This window comes from Orycteropus afer, unplaced genomic scaffold (genome assembly GCF_000298275.1).
Source record: "Orycteropus afer afer isolate SDZICR_OR568_19922 unplaced genomic scaffold, OryAfe1.0 scaffold00359, whole genome shotgun sequence".
Taxonomy (NCBI): domain Eukaryota; kingdom Metazoa; phylum Chordata; class Mammalia; order Tubulidentata; family Orycteropodidae; genus Orycteropus; species Orycteropus afer.
The window spans coordinates 495,458-511,017 of record NW_006921946.1 but is presented as its reverse complement, the minus strand read 5'-3'; the positions used below and the strand labels follow the sequence as shown (position 1 = coordinate 511,017).

The 15,560-nt window shown below is 44.5% G+C and overlaps 2 protein-coding genes across 2 annotated transcripts; one reads left to right on the top strand and one right to left on the bottom strand.

Annotated features, from left to right (window-relative positions):
* Positions 1-3,740: 3,740 nt before the first annotated feature.
* Positions 3,741-4,094, top strand: RPA3 (replication protein A3). The gene has a single exon (XM_042782530.1). It carries the CDS (start codon positions 3,741-3,743, stop codon positions 4,092-4,094), a length of 354 nt encoding a protein of 117 aa, XP_042638464.1.
* Positions 4,095-12,931: 8,837 nt separating this feature from the next.
* On the bottom strand, positions 12,932-15,242 carry FEZF1 (FEZ family zinc finger 1). The gene is made up of 4 exons (XM_007952803.1): positions 14,442-15,242; positions 14,090-14,224; positions 13,711-13,843; positions 12,932-13,287 (listed from the first exon to the last, which is right to left on the bottom strand). The coding sequence occupies exons 1-4, from the start codon at positions 15,240-15,242 to the stop codon at positions 12,932-12,934; spliced, it is 1,425 nt and encodes a 474-aa protein (XP_007950994.1).
* Positions 15,243-15,560: the final 318 nt, after the last annotated feature.

Below are 15,560 nucleotides of genomic sequence, written 5' to 3'. Positions count from 1 at the left end.
CACCATCTTTGGTCATGTTGTCAGAAGGAAACGTTCTCTGGTGATGGATAACCTGCTTGGTAAAGTGGAGAGTCAGCAAAAAAAAGGAAGGGCCTCAACAAGATGGATTGACACAGTGGCTGCAACAATGGGCTCAGGTATAGCAAGGATCCCGAGGATGGCACAGGACCATGCAGTGTTTCGTTCTGTTGTCCATAAAGTTGCTATGAGTCAGAGATGATTCGACGGCACCTAACAACAACAATACAACAAACATGTGTACATAGCATAGTTTAAGAAAAGGACCAAAAAAATATAGACATTTCCCACGTATCCCCTAAACTCATTCCCTTCCTTCCTACTGAGAGTTACTCAGTTAAGTTCTAAATTTTCTGATCTTCATGTCTTCGTTTTATTGATCATTTTATCACATGTTTCTTAACATTTTTTGTTCATGGCTTCAAACAGTGACTGAAATTTTTATTCAAAGTATGCATATGTTTGTAAGATGTATTATGTTTTTTCATGTAGCAGTAATTCATTTATTTTCACTACTATATACTTTGTTATACTGTATATCATAATTTATCGATAATTTTCCTATTACTAGACATTTGGGTTGTTCTCAAGTTTTTATCATTACAACTGTGCTATTATGAATAGACTCATGTATGTCTCTAGGAACCCATGGGTAAGAAACTTTCTAAAGTATGTCGCTAATAGAGGAATTTCCAGAGCAACAGGACAGTGTATAGACAAATTTACTAGAAAATAATACGGGATAATGTTTCAGCACAATAATAGCAGGTTATTTTCCCGTCATGATGACATAGGTGTTCTGGATACATCACACCTTCACCACTTTTGCTATTGTAAGAAATTTTTCCAATTGCTTAAGTATGAAATTAGATTCCATTGCATTTTGATGATTAAGAAGAAGACTGAGCCTTTTCTTCACATGCATATGGACTCTTTTGGTCTCCTCTTTGATACAGTTTCAAGTTTTTGCCTACTTTTTCTATGTGCTAGTTACCTGGTGCCGCTCTGACAAGAATATACCACCAATGGGATGGCTTAAACAAACAGGAGTTTATTCTTACAATTTGGAGGCTTTAAGTCCAAGTTCAAAGTGCCAGGCTCTAGGGGCTGGGTGAAATCCCCTCATCCTTGGAATCTAGCTCTGCCTTCTGCTCCCTGCCCACTGGAGCTAGAGGCATTTCTTCACTAAGACAGCTGCTGGCTGCTGAGGCTGAGAAGCCCCAAGGTTGACAAGTAAAAAGGCACAGTCCTGATGTTACCAAACCACACTGCAGGCCAGTAACTTAAGTCCATTGTAAGTCCCAAGGTCAGCAGAGCATAGCAGGCTGCTGAGCAACGACATAGCTACATGCAGGGTCCAAGCATGTCAAAGGCTAGAGACCAGTCCCAAAGGCTTCTCCTTATATACAGGAAGCAGACCACATCCCAAAGGCAGCTACTCAGCTGCTCGTGGTAGATCCCACCATGGAGCTGATTGCCAGTCTCATCATGGGGAATACCTACCTCCAGCTGCCCAGCCACTCAATCAGGCCCAGCCAAGTTGACACATAAACATAACCATCACATTCCATTAATTGCATTTTGTCATTTCTTTTTGATTTGTAGGTTTCTTTATAAATATTGTATACCATTAGCCAATTATGTATGTTGACTGTTCAGCAATTATCTGTGTTGCAAATACCATCTAGTCTACTATGGATTGAATTGTCTTCAAATCTTCCCCCAAAACGTTCAAGTCCTAACCCCTGTATCTGTGAATGTGGCTCTGTTTGGAAGTCAGGTGTTCTCTTTTGTTATGTTAATGATATCATACCAGAGTATGGTAGATCTTGAAGTTAATCCCCTCTAAGTATGTCTTATAGAAATGAAAAGAAGACACACACACACACACACACACACACAGGGAAAAGACCACATGAGGAACTGTATACAAGTCAAGGAATGCCAAAGAACAACCAATGCTAAAGACAAGGAAGGACCCTCCCCTAGAGTCAATGCCCTGACTAGGACTTTGGTCCTCCAAACCCATGACACAATAAATGTCTATTCTTTAAAGCCACCCATTTGTGGTATTTTTGTTATGGCAGCACTAGGCAACTAAGACACAGCCAACAGTTGTTTCTTTAAAAATCTCTGTGGTGCTTTCCAATAAAGAAAAGATCTTAATTTTAATGTGGTAGTACTTATTAAAAGGAGCTCTGGTGACATAGTGGTAAGGCATATGGCTGCTAACCAGAAGGTCAGCAGTTCAAACCCACCAGCTGCTCCACAGGAGGAAGATGAGGCAATCTACTTCTGTAAAGATTTACCACCTCGGAAACCCAATGGGGGTTGCTATGAGTCAGAATCGACTCAGTGGCAGTGAGTGTAGTTTTGGTTTGGTGCTATGAATCAAGGAGCTCTGGTGGTGTAGCAGGTGAGGCATTTGGCTGCTAACCAGAAGGTCAGCAGTTCGAACCCATCAGCTGCCCCACAGGAGGCCGATGAAGCAATCTACTCCCATAAAGATTTAGTGCCTTGGACACCCAGTGGGGGTTGCCATGAATTAGAATCACTTTGAAGCCTAAGGTGCACCGGACCCAAGCCATTATCTTTTCAATAGCCTCGTATGCATGTAAAAGCTGGACAATGAACAAGGAAGACCAAAGAAGAACTGACGTATTTGAATTGTGTTGTTGGCAAAAAATATTGAATATACCATGGACTGCCAGAAAAGTGAACAAATTGTCTTAGAAGTACAGCCAGAATGCTCCTTAGATGATAAAATGGCCAGACTTCATCTCAAACCCTTTGGACATGTTATCAGGAGCAACCAGTCCCTGGAGAAGGACATCATGCTTGGTAAAGTAGAGGGTCAGTGATAAAGAGCAAGACCCTCAAGGTAATGGACTGACACAGTGGCTCCAACAATGGGCTCAGATACACCGACGATTGTGAGGATGGTGCAGGACTGGGAAGTGTGTTCTATTGGACACAGGATTGCCACGAGTCAGAACTGACTGGGAGCCACCCAACAACAACAACCTGCCGCAATGCCAGTTGTGCCAGAAATCAATCTTCTTTCTATTTGAGGGTTAGTTTCTGGGCTCTCATTTTTCTACATGCCTATCCCAGCACAGATATTACACTCCTTGAGTGCAAGAAAGAGAAACCACATTCGGGATTCCTAGTAGACATGGATTAAAGCAGAAGTTAGATATTCTGAAAACTTTCAGAAGCATTGACATAGCAAGAAACAAAGGCCTGCACTAAGCTTCAAGTATTACAGAATGTCCTAATAGAACCTGAACCCCAGTCTCACAGTATCAAGGGGCACCAATACCAGTAAATTAACTGCCTACTTTAACAACACTCAACACTGTTTCAAGGAAGATAAAAATTCAGATTCTCAGCAATACAGTGTTCATAATGTCTAACATACAATGCTAGCCCTGGTGGCACCATGGTTAAATACTTGGCTGTTAACTGAAAGGCTGGCAGTTCGAACCTACCAGCTGCTTCACAGGAAAAAGATGTGGCAGTCTGCTTCTGTAAAGATTTACAGCCATGGAAACTATGGGACAGTTCTACTCTGTCCTATAGAGTTGCTATAAGTTGTAATCAACTTGACGGCAGTGAGAATGGTAAGGTAACATAAATAATAATAATAATAATAAAGTAGACAGGTGCTGGCGCCACTGTTTCCCGCCAGCTTGATTCGCACCGCAATCACGGTGGACGTAATGGAGTGGCTGGGGTCATGCATTAACACCAGCATGTTAGCTCAGTTCAAAGAGCAGCCTGTCTGCTTCGTAGGAAAGGTTGAGAAGATTCACCCCACTGGAAAAGTGTTTATTCTTTCAGATGGAGAAGGAAAAAGTGGAACCATTGCGTTGATGCAGCCTCTTGATGAAGAAATCTCTGGAATTGTAGAAGTAGTTGGAAGAATAACAGCCAAGGCAACCATCATATGCACATCATATTTCCAGTTTAAGGAAGATAACCATCCTTTTGATCTTGGACTCTACTATGAAGCTATTAAAATTATCCGGGAGTTTCCTCAGTTTTATCCTTTGGGGGTTGTCCATTATGATTGACTTTGATGAACTTTTTATGTTGAAGACTATTAAAGAGACCAATAATGTTTAAGGAAGAGACTCCTGCGGTTTCTAATACTTAATTTGCTCTTTTTTTCCCCCATTTACCTAACTTCAGATATTTCAATTTGCATTTCTTTATAGAAATGGTATGCTAACATTTCTCTCCTAAGGAGGACTGTTGTTGTTGTTGTTGTTATGTGCCGTCGAGTCGGCCCCGACTCATAGCGACCCCTCCTTGGGTTTCCGAGGCAGTATCACTACGGAAGTAGGATTGCCCAACCTTCCTTCCCAGGAGTGGCTGGTGGGTTTGAACCGCCAGCCGTCTGGTTAGCAGGCAAGTGTCTTAGCCACTATGCTACCAGAGCTCCTACTTCCGTAGTGATACTGCCTCGGAAACCCAAGGAGGGGTCGCTATGAGTCGGGGCCGACTCGACGGCACATAACAACAACAACAAAAAAGGAGGACTTGTCCTCATAAAAAGAATCTGTTCTCTGTTATATGATCTGATGATAGACAAGAGTAAAAGAGTTGTTGTCTTGAATTTAGTTTTCTATTTTATTAATAAATACTAAAATGATACACACACACACACACACACACAAAAGTAAACAAGCAAAGAAATAAGAAAATGTAACATGGGATCTGTAGAACAAATAGGCAATACAAACAGATCCCAAGGTGAAAGCTGTGATAATTTACAGACAAGGACTACATAAAACAGCTATTATAAAAATTCAAAAATTCAAAGAAAAATATGAGACTTAATGAGTAAATATATAAGGTATCTCAGAATGTAAAAATTGAAACTATGAAAGAATAAGTAGAAATTTTAGAACTGAAAAATACAAAATCCAAAATAAAAATGTCACTGGATAGGGCAGCAGCATATTGCGTACTGCAGAAGAAAAGTTCAATGAACTTTAAGACAGGTCCATAGAAACCTAAATTGTTCTCTGGCAACAACCACGTGGTCCAAGAATCAGCACCCAAATGAACAGGTCAGTCATACTGTCCCCATCAGAGCTTCTATCAGGAGCTAGAAGCCCTGAGTCAGGGTCTGTCAACCTTGGTACCATCTGTATCTTGGGTTACATCAGTTTTTGTTGTAGGACGCTGTCCTGTGCATTACAGAAAGTTTAGCAGCATGCCTAACCTCTACCTTCTAGGTTTCACGAGCACCCTGCCCCAGTTGTGACAATCAAATTGCCTCCAGGCATTCCAAAAGTGCCTGAGGGAAAAAATTACCCACCAGTTGGAAAATCACTGCTCTAAATGAAGAAATCAAAAATGAATCACTCGATTTCAGGCTAACCTGGAGGTACACTCGTTACATGAACACAAAGCACCCTGTACACATTTATACATAAGGGAAGACATCAGTTTGATTTCTGTCTTCCCAACTAAAATGTAAATTCCAGGAGGATAAAACAACGTGTGTCTTGTTCCCCACTGCATACCCAGCACCTAAGCTGCTAGCTGGTGCCTTGCACTTTGAAAGAATGAGTGCTGGGTTTTAGTTCTGCCTGTCTGGAAGGCCTGCTGTACATCTCCAGCAAGGGACTCAAAAGTGACAGTAGACTTCTGTTTCCTTTTCATGGATTGCCTTTCAATAAATTCCTACCTACACATAATGCTTCTTCCTTCTTACCTGAAAGAGCCCAACCAGTATATATTTTCTATTGTCATTTGCTTTCAACTTTCTCTTCTTCTCAGGAGGCTAACAGATCTGTTGGTGGTCTTCCTTTACACAATAAACATCATTATTAGAAGATATCTTTTATGTCTCTTAAAGGTCCTATCTCCCTTTCCACTTCAAGTCCTTCTTCAGACCTTATTATAATAGATCAACATGTTTAAAGCTTTTTGTTGAAATGGTATTAATCCTGGAATAAGACTAGAAAGGATGTCAAAATAAATATAATCAATGCTTTAAAATGATAGGGTTGTGAGTGTTTAGGGAAAATGGTTTTTCACATGTGTGTGAAAAGATACAATTTACTAAAAAAAAGTTTTAAAAACTTTTTGTTATGGGAAATTTCAAGCTTAATCAAAACTATTCAGAACATACAATATAGTCTCATGTACATCAATTATACTCATAGCCAATCTCGTTTGTTCTGCACCTTCTCCCATATTATTTTTTTATCTGTTCCTTTTTCCCATATTATTTTTAAGCAAATCCCAAAACATTGTATCATTTCACCCTTAAATAGTTGGGCACATACCTCTAAAAGTTTTTTTAAAAAAACTGCTTTAACAAAACCACACTCCCCTTTTCACATCTTAAAAAGTAAATACAAGTTCTTGATTTTATTAAATATCTAGTCAGTGTTCAAATTTCCATTTGTCTCAGATGTCATAGATGTTTTTTCTTTCATTTTTTTACAGTTTATTTGATTGAATTGGGGTTTGGGGAAAAAACACATGGCAATTAGTTATTCTACTTTTGAAATCTGTTTTAACTGAGAAGGAGCCCTTGTGGCATAGGCTGCCACCCTAGAAGTCTGCGGTGCACATCCACCCAAATCTTCCACAGAGGACAGATCTGGTGACCAACTCCTAAAGATTGAAAAACCAAATTCACTGCCATGGCATCAACTCCAACTTATGGCGACCCCCATTGGGTTTCCTAGGTGGTAAATCTTTACCAAAGTAGATTGCCCCATCTTTCTTCCGCAGAGCAGCCAGTGGGTTTGAATCACCAACCTTCTGGTTAGTAGTCAAATGCCGTAGGCACTGCACCGCCAGAACTGTAAAGATGACAGCCTAGAAAATCCTACGGAACATTTCTACTCTGGCGCATGGAGTCTCTGTGAGTCGAAAATTGATTGATGGCACCCGACAGCAACAATAACATTTTAACTGAGAGTTTTTCCTTATTTTTTATTTCTCTTTCTGTTTGTATTTTTCCTTTCTTTACAATTTTTATTTATTGCAGAAGTTGAGTAGTTTGTCCTGTGTTATTGTTGGCAGGTGCCAGTCGGTTCCATCACTGTGACCCTCCGTACAACAGAACAAAGCATTGCATGGTCCTGCACCATCCTCACAATTGCTGCCATGCATGAGCCCATAGTCTCAGCCACGGTGTCAATCCATCTTACTCAGGTTCTCTAAATGAAACTACTGCCATTGAGTCGATTCTGACTCATAGCAACCCCTCCTTGGGTTTCCGAAGCAGTATCTCTGTGGAACTAGATTGCGCAGTCTTCCTTCTGAGGTGTGGCTGGTGGATTTGAACTGCCAGCCTTCTGGTTAGCAGTCAAATGCCTTAGGCACCATGCCACCAGAGCTCCTATACCCTCTGCCCTAGAGTAGGATCCGACTCATAGCGACCCCTCCTTGGGTTTCCGAGGCAGTATCACTACGGAAGTAGATTCCCCAACCTTAGCTAAAATTAGATTTTTGCTGAAATTTAAAAAATGCAAATTCCTCCTATTTGGAAATGTGTAAATAAGGTACACTTGAGGAATATTTCACTTACTTCAGATTTGGTTCATATTTACCTAATAAATTACATTTCTATAGTGGTTTGTCAAAAGGCATCACTGTATTTGTTATTGTGTCCAGAATTCTCACATGAAAAAGGCTGTATTATTGTTACTAAGAAAGGAGTTAAAAGGAACTGAAGCCCTGCTCTTCATTTTGTGGACCTCTAGCTCCAGTTAGGAAAGGATACAAAAGCTTTCTCTCCCCACTCCCACACCTCTGTACCCATGAGCAACATTGGTTTGTTTGACAGCAAAACATTAACCCTGGAGACTTGCATTGGCAGAATTTTATTTCATCTTTACTTAGTAACTCAATCTCCATTAAGGCCAATAGCAACATGATTTCACTTGACACCAATGTCACCTCAAACTTGAACAGAAAATTTACACGGTTATTTATGATAACTTAGTGCCCATTCGAGTGCATGATAGAGTTTGACTTTTTCTCAAAGTTTGTTATGGGCAACATGTCACAATACAAGCAGAAATATATAATAAGAGAGATGGGTTTTACTATTGAAGTCATTAAACACAAGGCTTCCACTTCCTCTCTTTCGCATGGAGTGAATATCCTAGGCTGTCTTGAACTGTCAATTGCTTTAACACCAAGAGTACTCAGATGACCACTGTGTTCATTAGTATGCCTTTATTTGTTTTTAGTCCTCCCTGGAGCTGGAATAGACACATGCATTAATTCCTAGAAGTAATAAGATTCATAACAGGCATCTTGTTACAAATACAGTTTGAAAATACTAAATTTCTTTCATTTATTGGTTTTTAATTAAGCAAGGAAAACATATAACTTCTTGTCTGAAAATAGTATGTTGTTTTGGCAAAACCATAGCAAAGGCAATGTTCTGTCTAGTTCAAAATCACCTTTTCTCTGGATCATCCAACAACTTCATATTATTACCCATTGAAATTTAGTCTTTTATATACACACACACATATATATAAATGCACTCCAGACAGAAAGTAGAACAGATGTTAAGAGGGCTAGGGAAGGGAGATATGGGAGTCATTATTTAATGGGTAAAGTTTTTGTTTGGGATGATGCAAAAGTTCTGGAAGTAGATAGTGATGGTGGTTACACATTGCGAATGCACTTCATGTTACTGAGTCATACTTAAAACTGGTTAATGTGGCTAATTTCATGCTATGTATATTTTTCCACAATTTAAAAACGCAAAAAAAAAAATGGACTCTGGCAACGGTAAGTCATGATCTCTTAAAATCATAAACCTCATGAGTGATATAGATTTACCCATGACAAGGCTTTATAAATTGACAAAACATTTTGTTTCTGCTCAGTTTTGAGCATTTTAAATTGTTTCTTTGGGATGAATACTTTCACAATCAAAACATGTCCATTACAGTCAGAACTTAATCAGTGCTTTGAGTCGTCACCAGCTCTAGTAAAATTATGATTTCTGACATTGGGAACTGTCACTAAAGTGAGGGGTAAATCTATTAAAGGTGGTGCTTGGATTCTGGGGATTACCCATTGCCTTCGATTCACTGCAGTATGTGGACTAATTTCTTCCACGTTTGGAAAGGAGCAATGTTCTGTAAAAACTCACTAAGCTTCAAAAACTCACCACCAGGTAACTACTTTGATGAAGCCTCTAACTAAACCTTTCATTTATTACTAAAAATGGATACCTTAGCCCTTAAAAAAAAAAAAAAAAAAAAGCCTTAACAAATTATAACCCTTCAGAAGAGATTACTGGAAAAGAAGAGTTGGGTTTTGTGCTAAAATATGATAGATAGGAATAAACTACTAGTCTGTATTCTGATTGACAAAACTAAACAAATCATAAGGCTCCAATAAGCAAGTAACTCTAAAATTGGTACCTGCAGCCCCAGGGGCAACCTTTCTCGATAGGAAAAATTAATGCCAACAGAAAGAGTTGAAGAAAACCTATCTCCCTCTGCAGATAATCTGCACAGTGGTATTCTTCCTCACTAAAGATAAGGGAATTTTTTGGTTAACTTTTGGTAAAAAGAAGGTGGACTTGGACAAAGCCAATTCATCCAGACTTCCACATACAGAGAGAGAGATGGTAGATATTTAAGGAAAACACCACCTTTCTATGCATAGTGGAGGAGAGTGTAAGGTCTTCCATTGATTATTAACTAAGTGTCCCTCTTCATCAATTTTCTCCCTGTAAACTTAACCCCAAGCTCATACTGTCTTTAAGGAGATCCTCTTTAATGTGTAGTAAGCTCTAACAGCTTTGTCATAAATCAAAGTTCATCCCTAACTCCCCTCCTGACAAGTAGTTCTCTTGAGTGCTTAGTTTTAAAGAACTTCCTTTTGGCCTCCCCCACTTGATCACCAACACTCCAGACTATTCAAATCTGTGAGCAGACAGACAACGGTTTCCTCGTGCCTGCCGTCACCGCACCACTGCACCATCCCAAACCAGACTTTATACAAAGCCATCCCAGATTACAATGGCAGGCCCTCTACTTTTTTATTTTTTTTCTCTTTTTTTGGGGGGTGGGGGGTTGTTTTGTTTTTCTATGTAGCCATAGACCAATTCTACCTCTCCATGGAAGACTTTTTGTTTTAATAGAAATCAAAGCCCACTGACATGGGTTAACAGTGGAAGCACCATGCATAGATAACTCCCACACTAGAAGTATTTGAAGGTTTTTCCAGCGGTAAAATGAGGACACTTTGAAAGTCTAGAAGAATTACATCCTGGGGTTTTGAGCTGAAAATGAGTTCAAATATAAAAGCAAGACGCAAGGCCATTTTCTGCCCTTGCCCTAAACATATACTTTGTACATTATAACAATCCCTGGCCTCACTCTGCCTGCCCAAAGAAAACAAATGCTTTCAAGGTCTGACCAAGCGACTGCTAAAAGGAGGTTGGTTACCCCTAAACTCCGCTCGCAGTTCCCCGAAACTCCCTGGGCGGTGGGGGCAGCGGTGAGGGAATGTGAGCAGCGCCAGGGAAAAGAGAGATGCTCAGGTTAGTGCGCTGTTCAGGGAGACTTCATGTCTGCGGGCCCCGCGGATTCAGAATCCGTTCATCTACGGATTCCAAAACCCTCCATCGCCTTCCTAACGCAATCTAATCCCGACCTGGTCTCAACAAAGTGCAAAATGCGACGTGGAGAGGTCGGGAAGCGAGAAACAAAGGGGTTCGATCTAATGACGGCTAGGAGGAGGCTTAAAAGCCCCACCCGAGAGCGACTAGATCGCCAAGGGCGTGCGTCCCAAGACCAGGGCAGGCGAAGTCTACGCGCGACCTCTGCACGCGGTGTCAGAACTTCACTGTTGTCCGGAACCCTCTTCCGCGACCCCGAGCCAGGGCTGTCGGCCGCCCCCAAACTCTCTCCCCAGCCCGAAAGGGGTCCCGGTTGGGCTTGACCTGGGGGTCTTGCGAGACCTGCTCCCCCAGGAGACTACGTTCACCCCTGCGGGTCTCCGCTGGGGCCTAGGGGCCCTTCAGGTCACCGCTCCCGGCCCTCCGAGCCCTCTAGGCTTCCGGCCTTGAAATCACCCAGGAAACTGACGCGGCGCCCCTGCGGCGCCCCTTGCCCTCGCGCCCTCGCGCGGCCTGGGTCCTGCCTTCCGCCGCCCGGACGCGGCTTTTCCTTGCGGGCGGTGAGACGCACCGCGAGGCGGGGACCGCAGATGTAAACGCCTCTCGGCGCCTCCGCCGCACGGTCCGTGCGTTCCGGCGGCTGGCGAGGCCGCGGTGCTCAGCACGCGGGAAGCAGAGCCTGGGGCTCTCCGGAGCCTGCGCCAGCGCTGTGGATCCGCGTAGGTCCTCCCCGCCGCCAGCCCGGCAGGAGCGCGGGAGTCGAGGGAGGAGCCGAGACGCACCCACGGGGCCGGAGGGGCAGCGGGGTTGGCGGCGGCGGGGCGGAGACCCCTGCGGCCAGCTTCCCCAGGCCTCACTCCCCGGAAGTGGTCGCGCTGCAGCGGGACGACAGTGCTGGGCTGTGAGCTCGTCTGGCAGCTTCTACTGAGCAGCTAATGGTATAACAACCCGGCTTTGATAAATCTGAACTAATTACCCCTCTTAATTAAAGTCTTTAGCAGTTGTTTCACTGTTTTGGCAAGAAAACAGGAGAGACTTGCAGTTGGAAAACACCAGAGCCTGAACTCACAGCCGAGCTGCTGATTAACACTTGAAGCATTTCAAGGACCTGGCACCCGCCACGGTTTGGTTTTCATCCATGTTTCCTCCTTGAATGGAGGTCTATTCGTCTATAAACACACATACACGTATAAAAACACGGACCATCCCTTTGCCAGCTGTGTACAAGTCAGTGTGTGCTTTCGGGGTGCAACTATAGATACCCTTCTACATGGGATCTGCATTTCCTACATGTGTGAGAGTTTATATCACTCACCTTCGTAGATCTATTTTCACTTAAGTGCGGACTACAGCTCAGTGGGGAAGGTCAGAGCCATGCTCCTGCTAGAACACTCCACAACTCCTGTCTCAGAACTTTTCTAAATTTCATAACTTTGCAGAAGTCGTAATCATTTACAGAGAATACCATTTATTTGATCTTGGTGAATTTTTAGGTTAAAACATCAGGTGTTACTGTTCCGGTGTTGATCTTTCGAAAAAGGAGTGTCAGGGTCCCTGAATAATATGAACAGACCCCTGAAGTTTGTTGATTAAATAAGCATGTTCCAAGTATTTATTTCCAACAGTTAATGAATCAATTGCCACGTGCAAGAATCAAAACCAAACTTCAAATGTATCCATAAGGAATCATTCTTAGCTAGTGCGTGTGTGTCTTTGTGTGTATGTATATCTGTGCTCAAGAATGTGAAACGGGCCTTTGCAGGCACACACATCTATGTACGTGTATGTATAACATACACACTGTTACCTCGGGGAAGAAGGAAATGATGATCAGCAGGAACACAGAGACCGCACACAGTGGAAATATACACAGTAATAAAATTAAAACGGTGCAGCATTCCCGGCTAGGATAATACAGATCTCAATAAATACAGCAAAAAAAAAAAATTGTTTTAAAAAACAAAACAAAACAAAACACCATCTCTCCACCCGAGATGAAGTCTCTCGAAATAATAATAAAAAATACAGAAAACAAGCACCCCCCAAAAAATTTCTCACGATTGTTAATGCCTATGTAGGATATAATACACAAAACCATTTAGCAGGTGCATGCAAAGAGGCGCAAGGCCGGGGCCTGCCGAGGTTTCTAATCGGCTCCAAAGCGTGGGGCCCAGCACGCCCTGGGTTCCGCAGGAGAGCTTGGCCCGGGCGGTCTAGCTCGAGTCTGCCGTGTCCTCAGCAGTGGGGACCCTGGCTGAGGCTGGGAGGGGGCCTTGGCCTCGGTCACTAGTGGCCCTGGTGGAGCCCGGGTTGCAGAGGTCCGGGGGGCGGCAGCGGCGGCGGCAGAGACGGCAACGTCGCGGGTGGTGGCTGCTGTAGCGAGGGCGGCGGGTCGCTACCCGGCTCCCCAGCGGGCGTGCGGGGCAGCCCCAGACCGCTGTCGTGCAGTTTGCGGACGTGCTTCTTGAGGTCAAAGTTCCTGCAGAAGCCTTTGCCGCACGTGGGGCAGGTGAAGGGCTTCTTGTCGTTGTGTGTGTGCATGTGGAACGTGAGGTTGTAAACCTGGTGGAAAGCCTTGTTGCAGATATTGCACTTGAATTGCTTCTCCCCGCTGTGGGTTAACTTGTGGTTTTTGTAGTTTCCTGAAACAGACAAATGACAGGGACGTGGTTCTGAAAAGAGTGTTTGAAAAGGAGAGCGAAGCACGAGAGAGGCCACGTCTCGCGCGGTGGGTCCGCCGCGGCGCTCCGGGCCTTCGCTTCTCTCTCCAAGTTTACTTATTAACATCAACAGTGAGGCCGTTCTTGCCTTCACATTTTAGTATTCATTTAGTATTCCGATTCAATAAAAGGAGAACGTGCTATGAAAAAGAACTATCCCCCACGGTATACAAAACACAGGTTTCTCTACTAACATGCACTCTTGTGGGCAAGGGGTTAGAATCGCAACCTACGCTCCGTGTATCTAGTTGCACCTCAAAATCTTTTTCTAAAAGATCCCGACAAAATTAACTGGGGCGTTCGGTGAGAGCACAGTGAGAAACGCCAGCGCTTGAGTTCCGATACCTTTTTGATGAAATCCTTTGCCACAGAATTCACACACAAACGGTTTGTAGCCTGCGTGTATTCGGGTATGCGTGTTTAGAGTGGAACTTCTATTAAATGCTTTGCCACACTGGTTACATTTGTGGGGTTTTTCCTATACAAGAGAGAGGAAAAGCAGAGAAATTAGAGTGTTTTGTTTTTAAGTGGACTCCTGAAAGCTCAAAGACACGCTACTACTCACTAACGCGTTTACGCAGACCAAAGGCAAGCAATCCTTGGCATTTAGCCCTGTCCAGCCAGCACCTTCTAAACAAGCTTCATGCAAAAGAGCGGAGGCTGTCGGCCACCTTCTAAAACAGTCCCGCAGTAAACCAGGTGAGATCGAAGCACACGCACACACCTGGGTGTGGATGATCTTGTGTCTGCACAGGGTGCTGGCTTGCCGGAAGCCCTTTCCACACACTTTGCAAACGAAGGGTCTGGCTCCTGTGTGCACTGGCATGTGACGGGTTAAGTTATAGTGCGCGTTAAAGACCTTAAAGTTAAACACACGTAGAACAGGTTAGCAGAACTAGCACTTTGATAGCAAACCCCCCAAGGGGGGAGTGGAGGACTTTATAATGAGTGTATGGAAATGATTATCCAAATAAAATAAAAACGACCGGAAGGGAGAAAGGACGGGAGGGAGGGAGGAAGAAAGGAAAGAGGGAAGGTGGAGAGGAGGGAGCAGCTCCCTTCTGCACAGTACTTGCCTTTCCACACACTTCGCAAGTGAAAACTTTGGGCTTGGCATTAGGGGAGACCCGGCTGAACTCCGAGGTTTTGAATGCGATTTTTTCCGACAGAAGCTGGGCGCTTTCTTTCATGTAATGCTGCAGCTGGGCCTGGGACAGGTCTTTGAAAGCTACCCCCGAGGGGTACTTCTCCACCGCCGGGACCACCAGTTTATTCCTTTCGGCTAAATACGTTTTTGGCTGCGGGTGCAAAGGGGAACTGAGGAAGTAGGAGGCCACCGGGTGGATGTTGACGCCTGCCGCCGGGTGGCACGGGCTGTCGCCTCTGTTTAGGTAGCACATGGCGCCCATGGCGTGGAAGAAAGAGTGGTTGACCACGCGCGGCCTTACCAGCTTGTACTGCTGCAGCGGCAGCGCGTCGCGGGCCAGGTCCCCCTTGAGATTCAGCGCGCAGTTGAGCAGATCGCTGCAGCTGAAGGCGGGCGCGGAGGGCGCGGTCGTCGGCGCCGCCGGGGCCTCCAGACTCGCCTTCCGCGGCTCCGCGCTGGTCACTCCCGCCTTGGGGCTGGTGTCGTACGCCACGGGCATGAAGGGGATCATGCAGGGGATCGGCGAATTGAGATGAAGAGAGTGCTTGGGGTCCCCTTTGGGCACGGCTCCTTGGAGGAAGTGGGGGACCGGCAGGGCCTTGGGCTCCGGGGTGCGAGCCATGATTCGTTCGATGGAGAAAGCCAAGGGTTTGGAGGTGCTCATCATGTTGCTTCGGGCCGGAGCGGTCGCTAACATCTTGGTGGTCGCGTTGTGGCAGCTACTGTCCATGTCTGAGTCTCCAGCGTCCGTCAGCCAGGGCCGGGCTGCGCCGTCGATGCCTTGTTCCCTCCTTGTCACAGACCTGCGGAGAGGGGGACGGGCACCATCACCACCAGCAGCCGCCTCCTCCTCCTCCCGAGCATCACCAGCCGAACCTGCCTGCCCAGCCCAATGGACTCCTGCCAGCCCATGACTCGAGGACAATCACTACTTATTTCTATCAATAGAAAGTGTTGTGTCAATAACGCAGCCAAGATCTCGCCAATCGTTAACTTCCAAGAGGAGAAGGTAAACTAGATAATTGCTCAATTCGCTTCCAACAGTCAA

Coding starts and splice junctions, on each gene's coding strand:
- RPA3 (XM_042782530.1), top strand. CDS start 3,741: ATGGAGTGGCTGGGGTCATGCATTAACACCAGCATGTTAGCTCAGTTC.
- FEZF1 (XM_007952803.1), bottom strand. CDS start 15,242: ATGGACAGTAGCTGCCACAACGCGACCACCAAGATGTTAGCGACCGCT. Junction 13,844..14,089: donor ACAAGATCATCCACACCCAG/GTGTGTGCGTGT, acceptor TCTCTTGTATAG/GAAAAACCCCACAAATGTAA. Junction 13,288..13,710: donor CAAAGGATTTCATCAAAAAG/GTATCGGAACTC, acceptor TGTCTGTTTCAG/GAAACTACAAAAACCACAAG.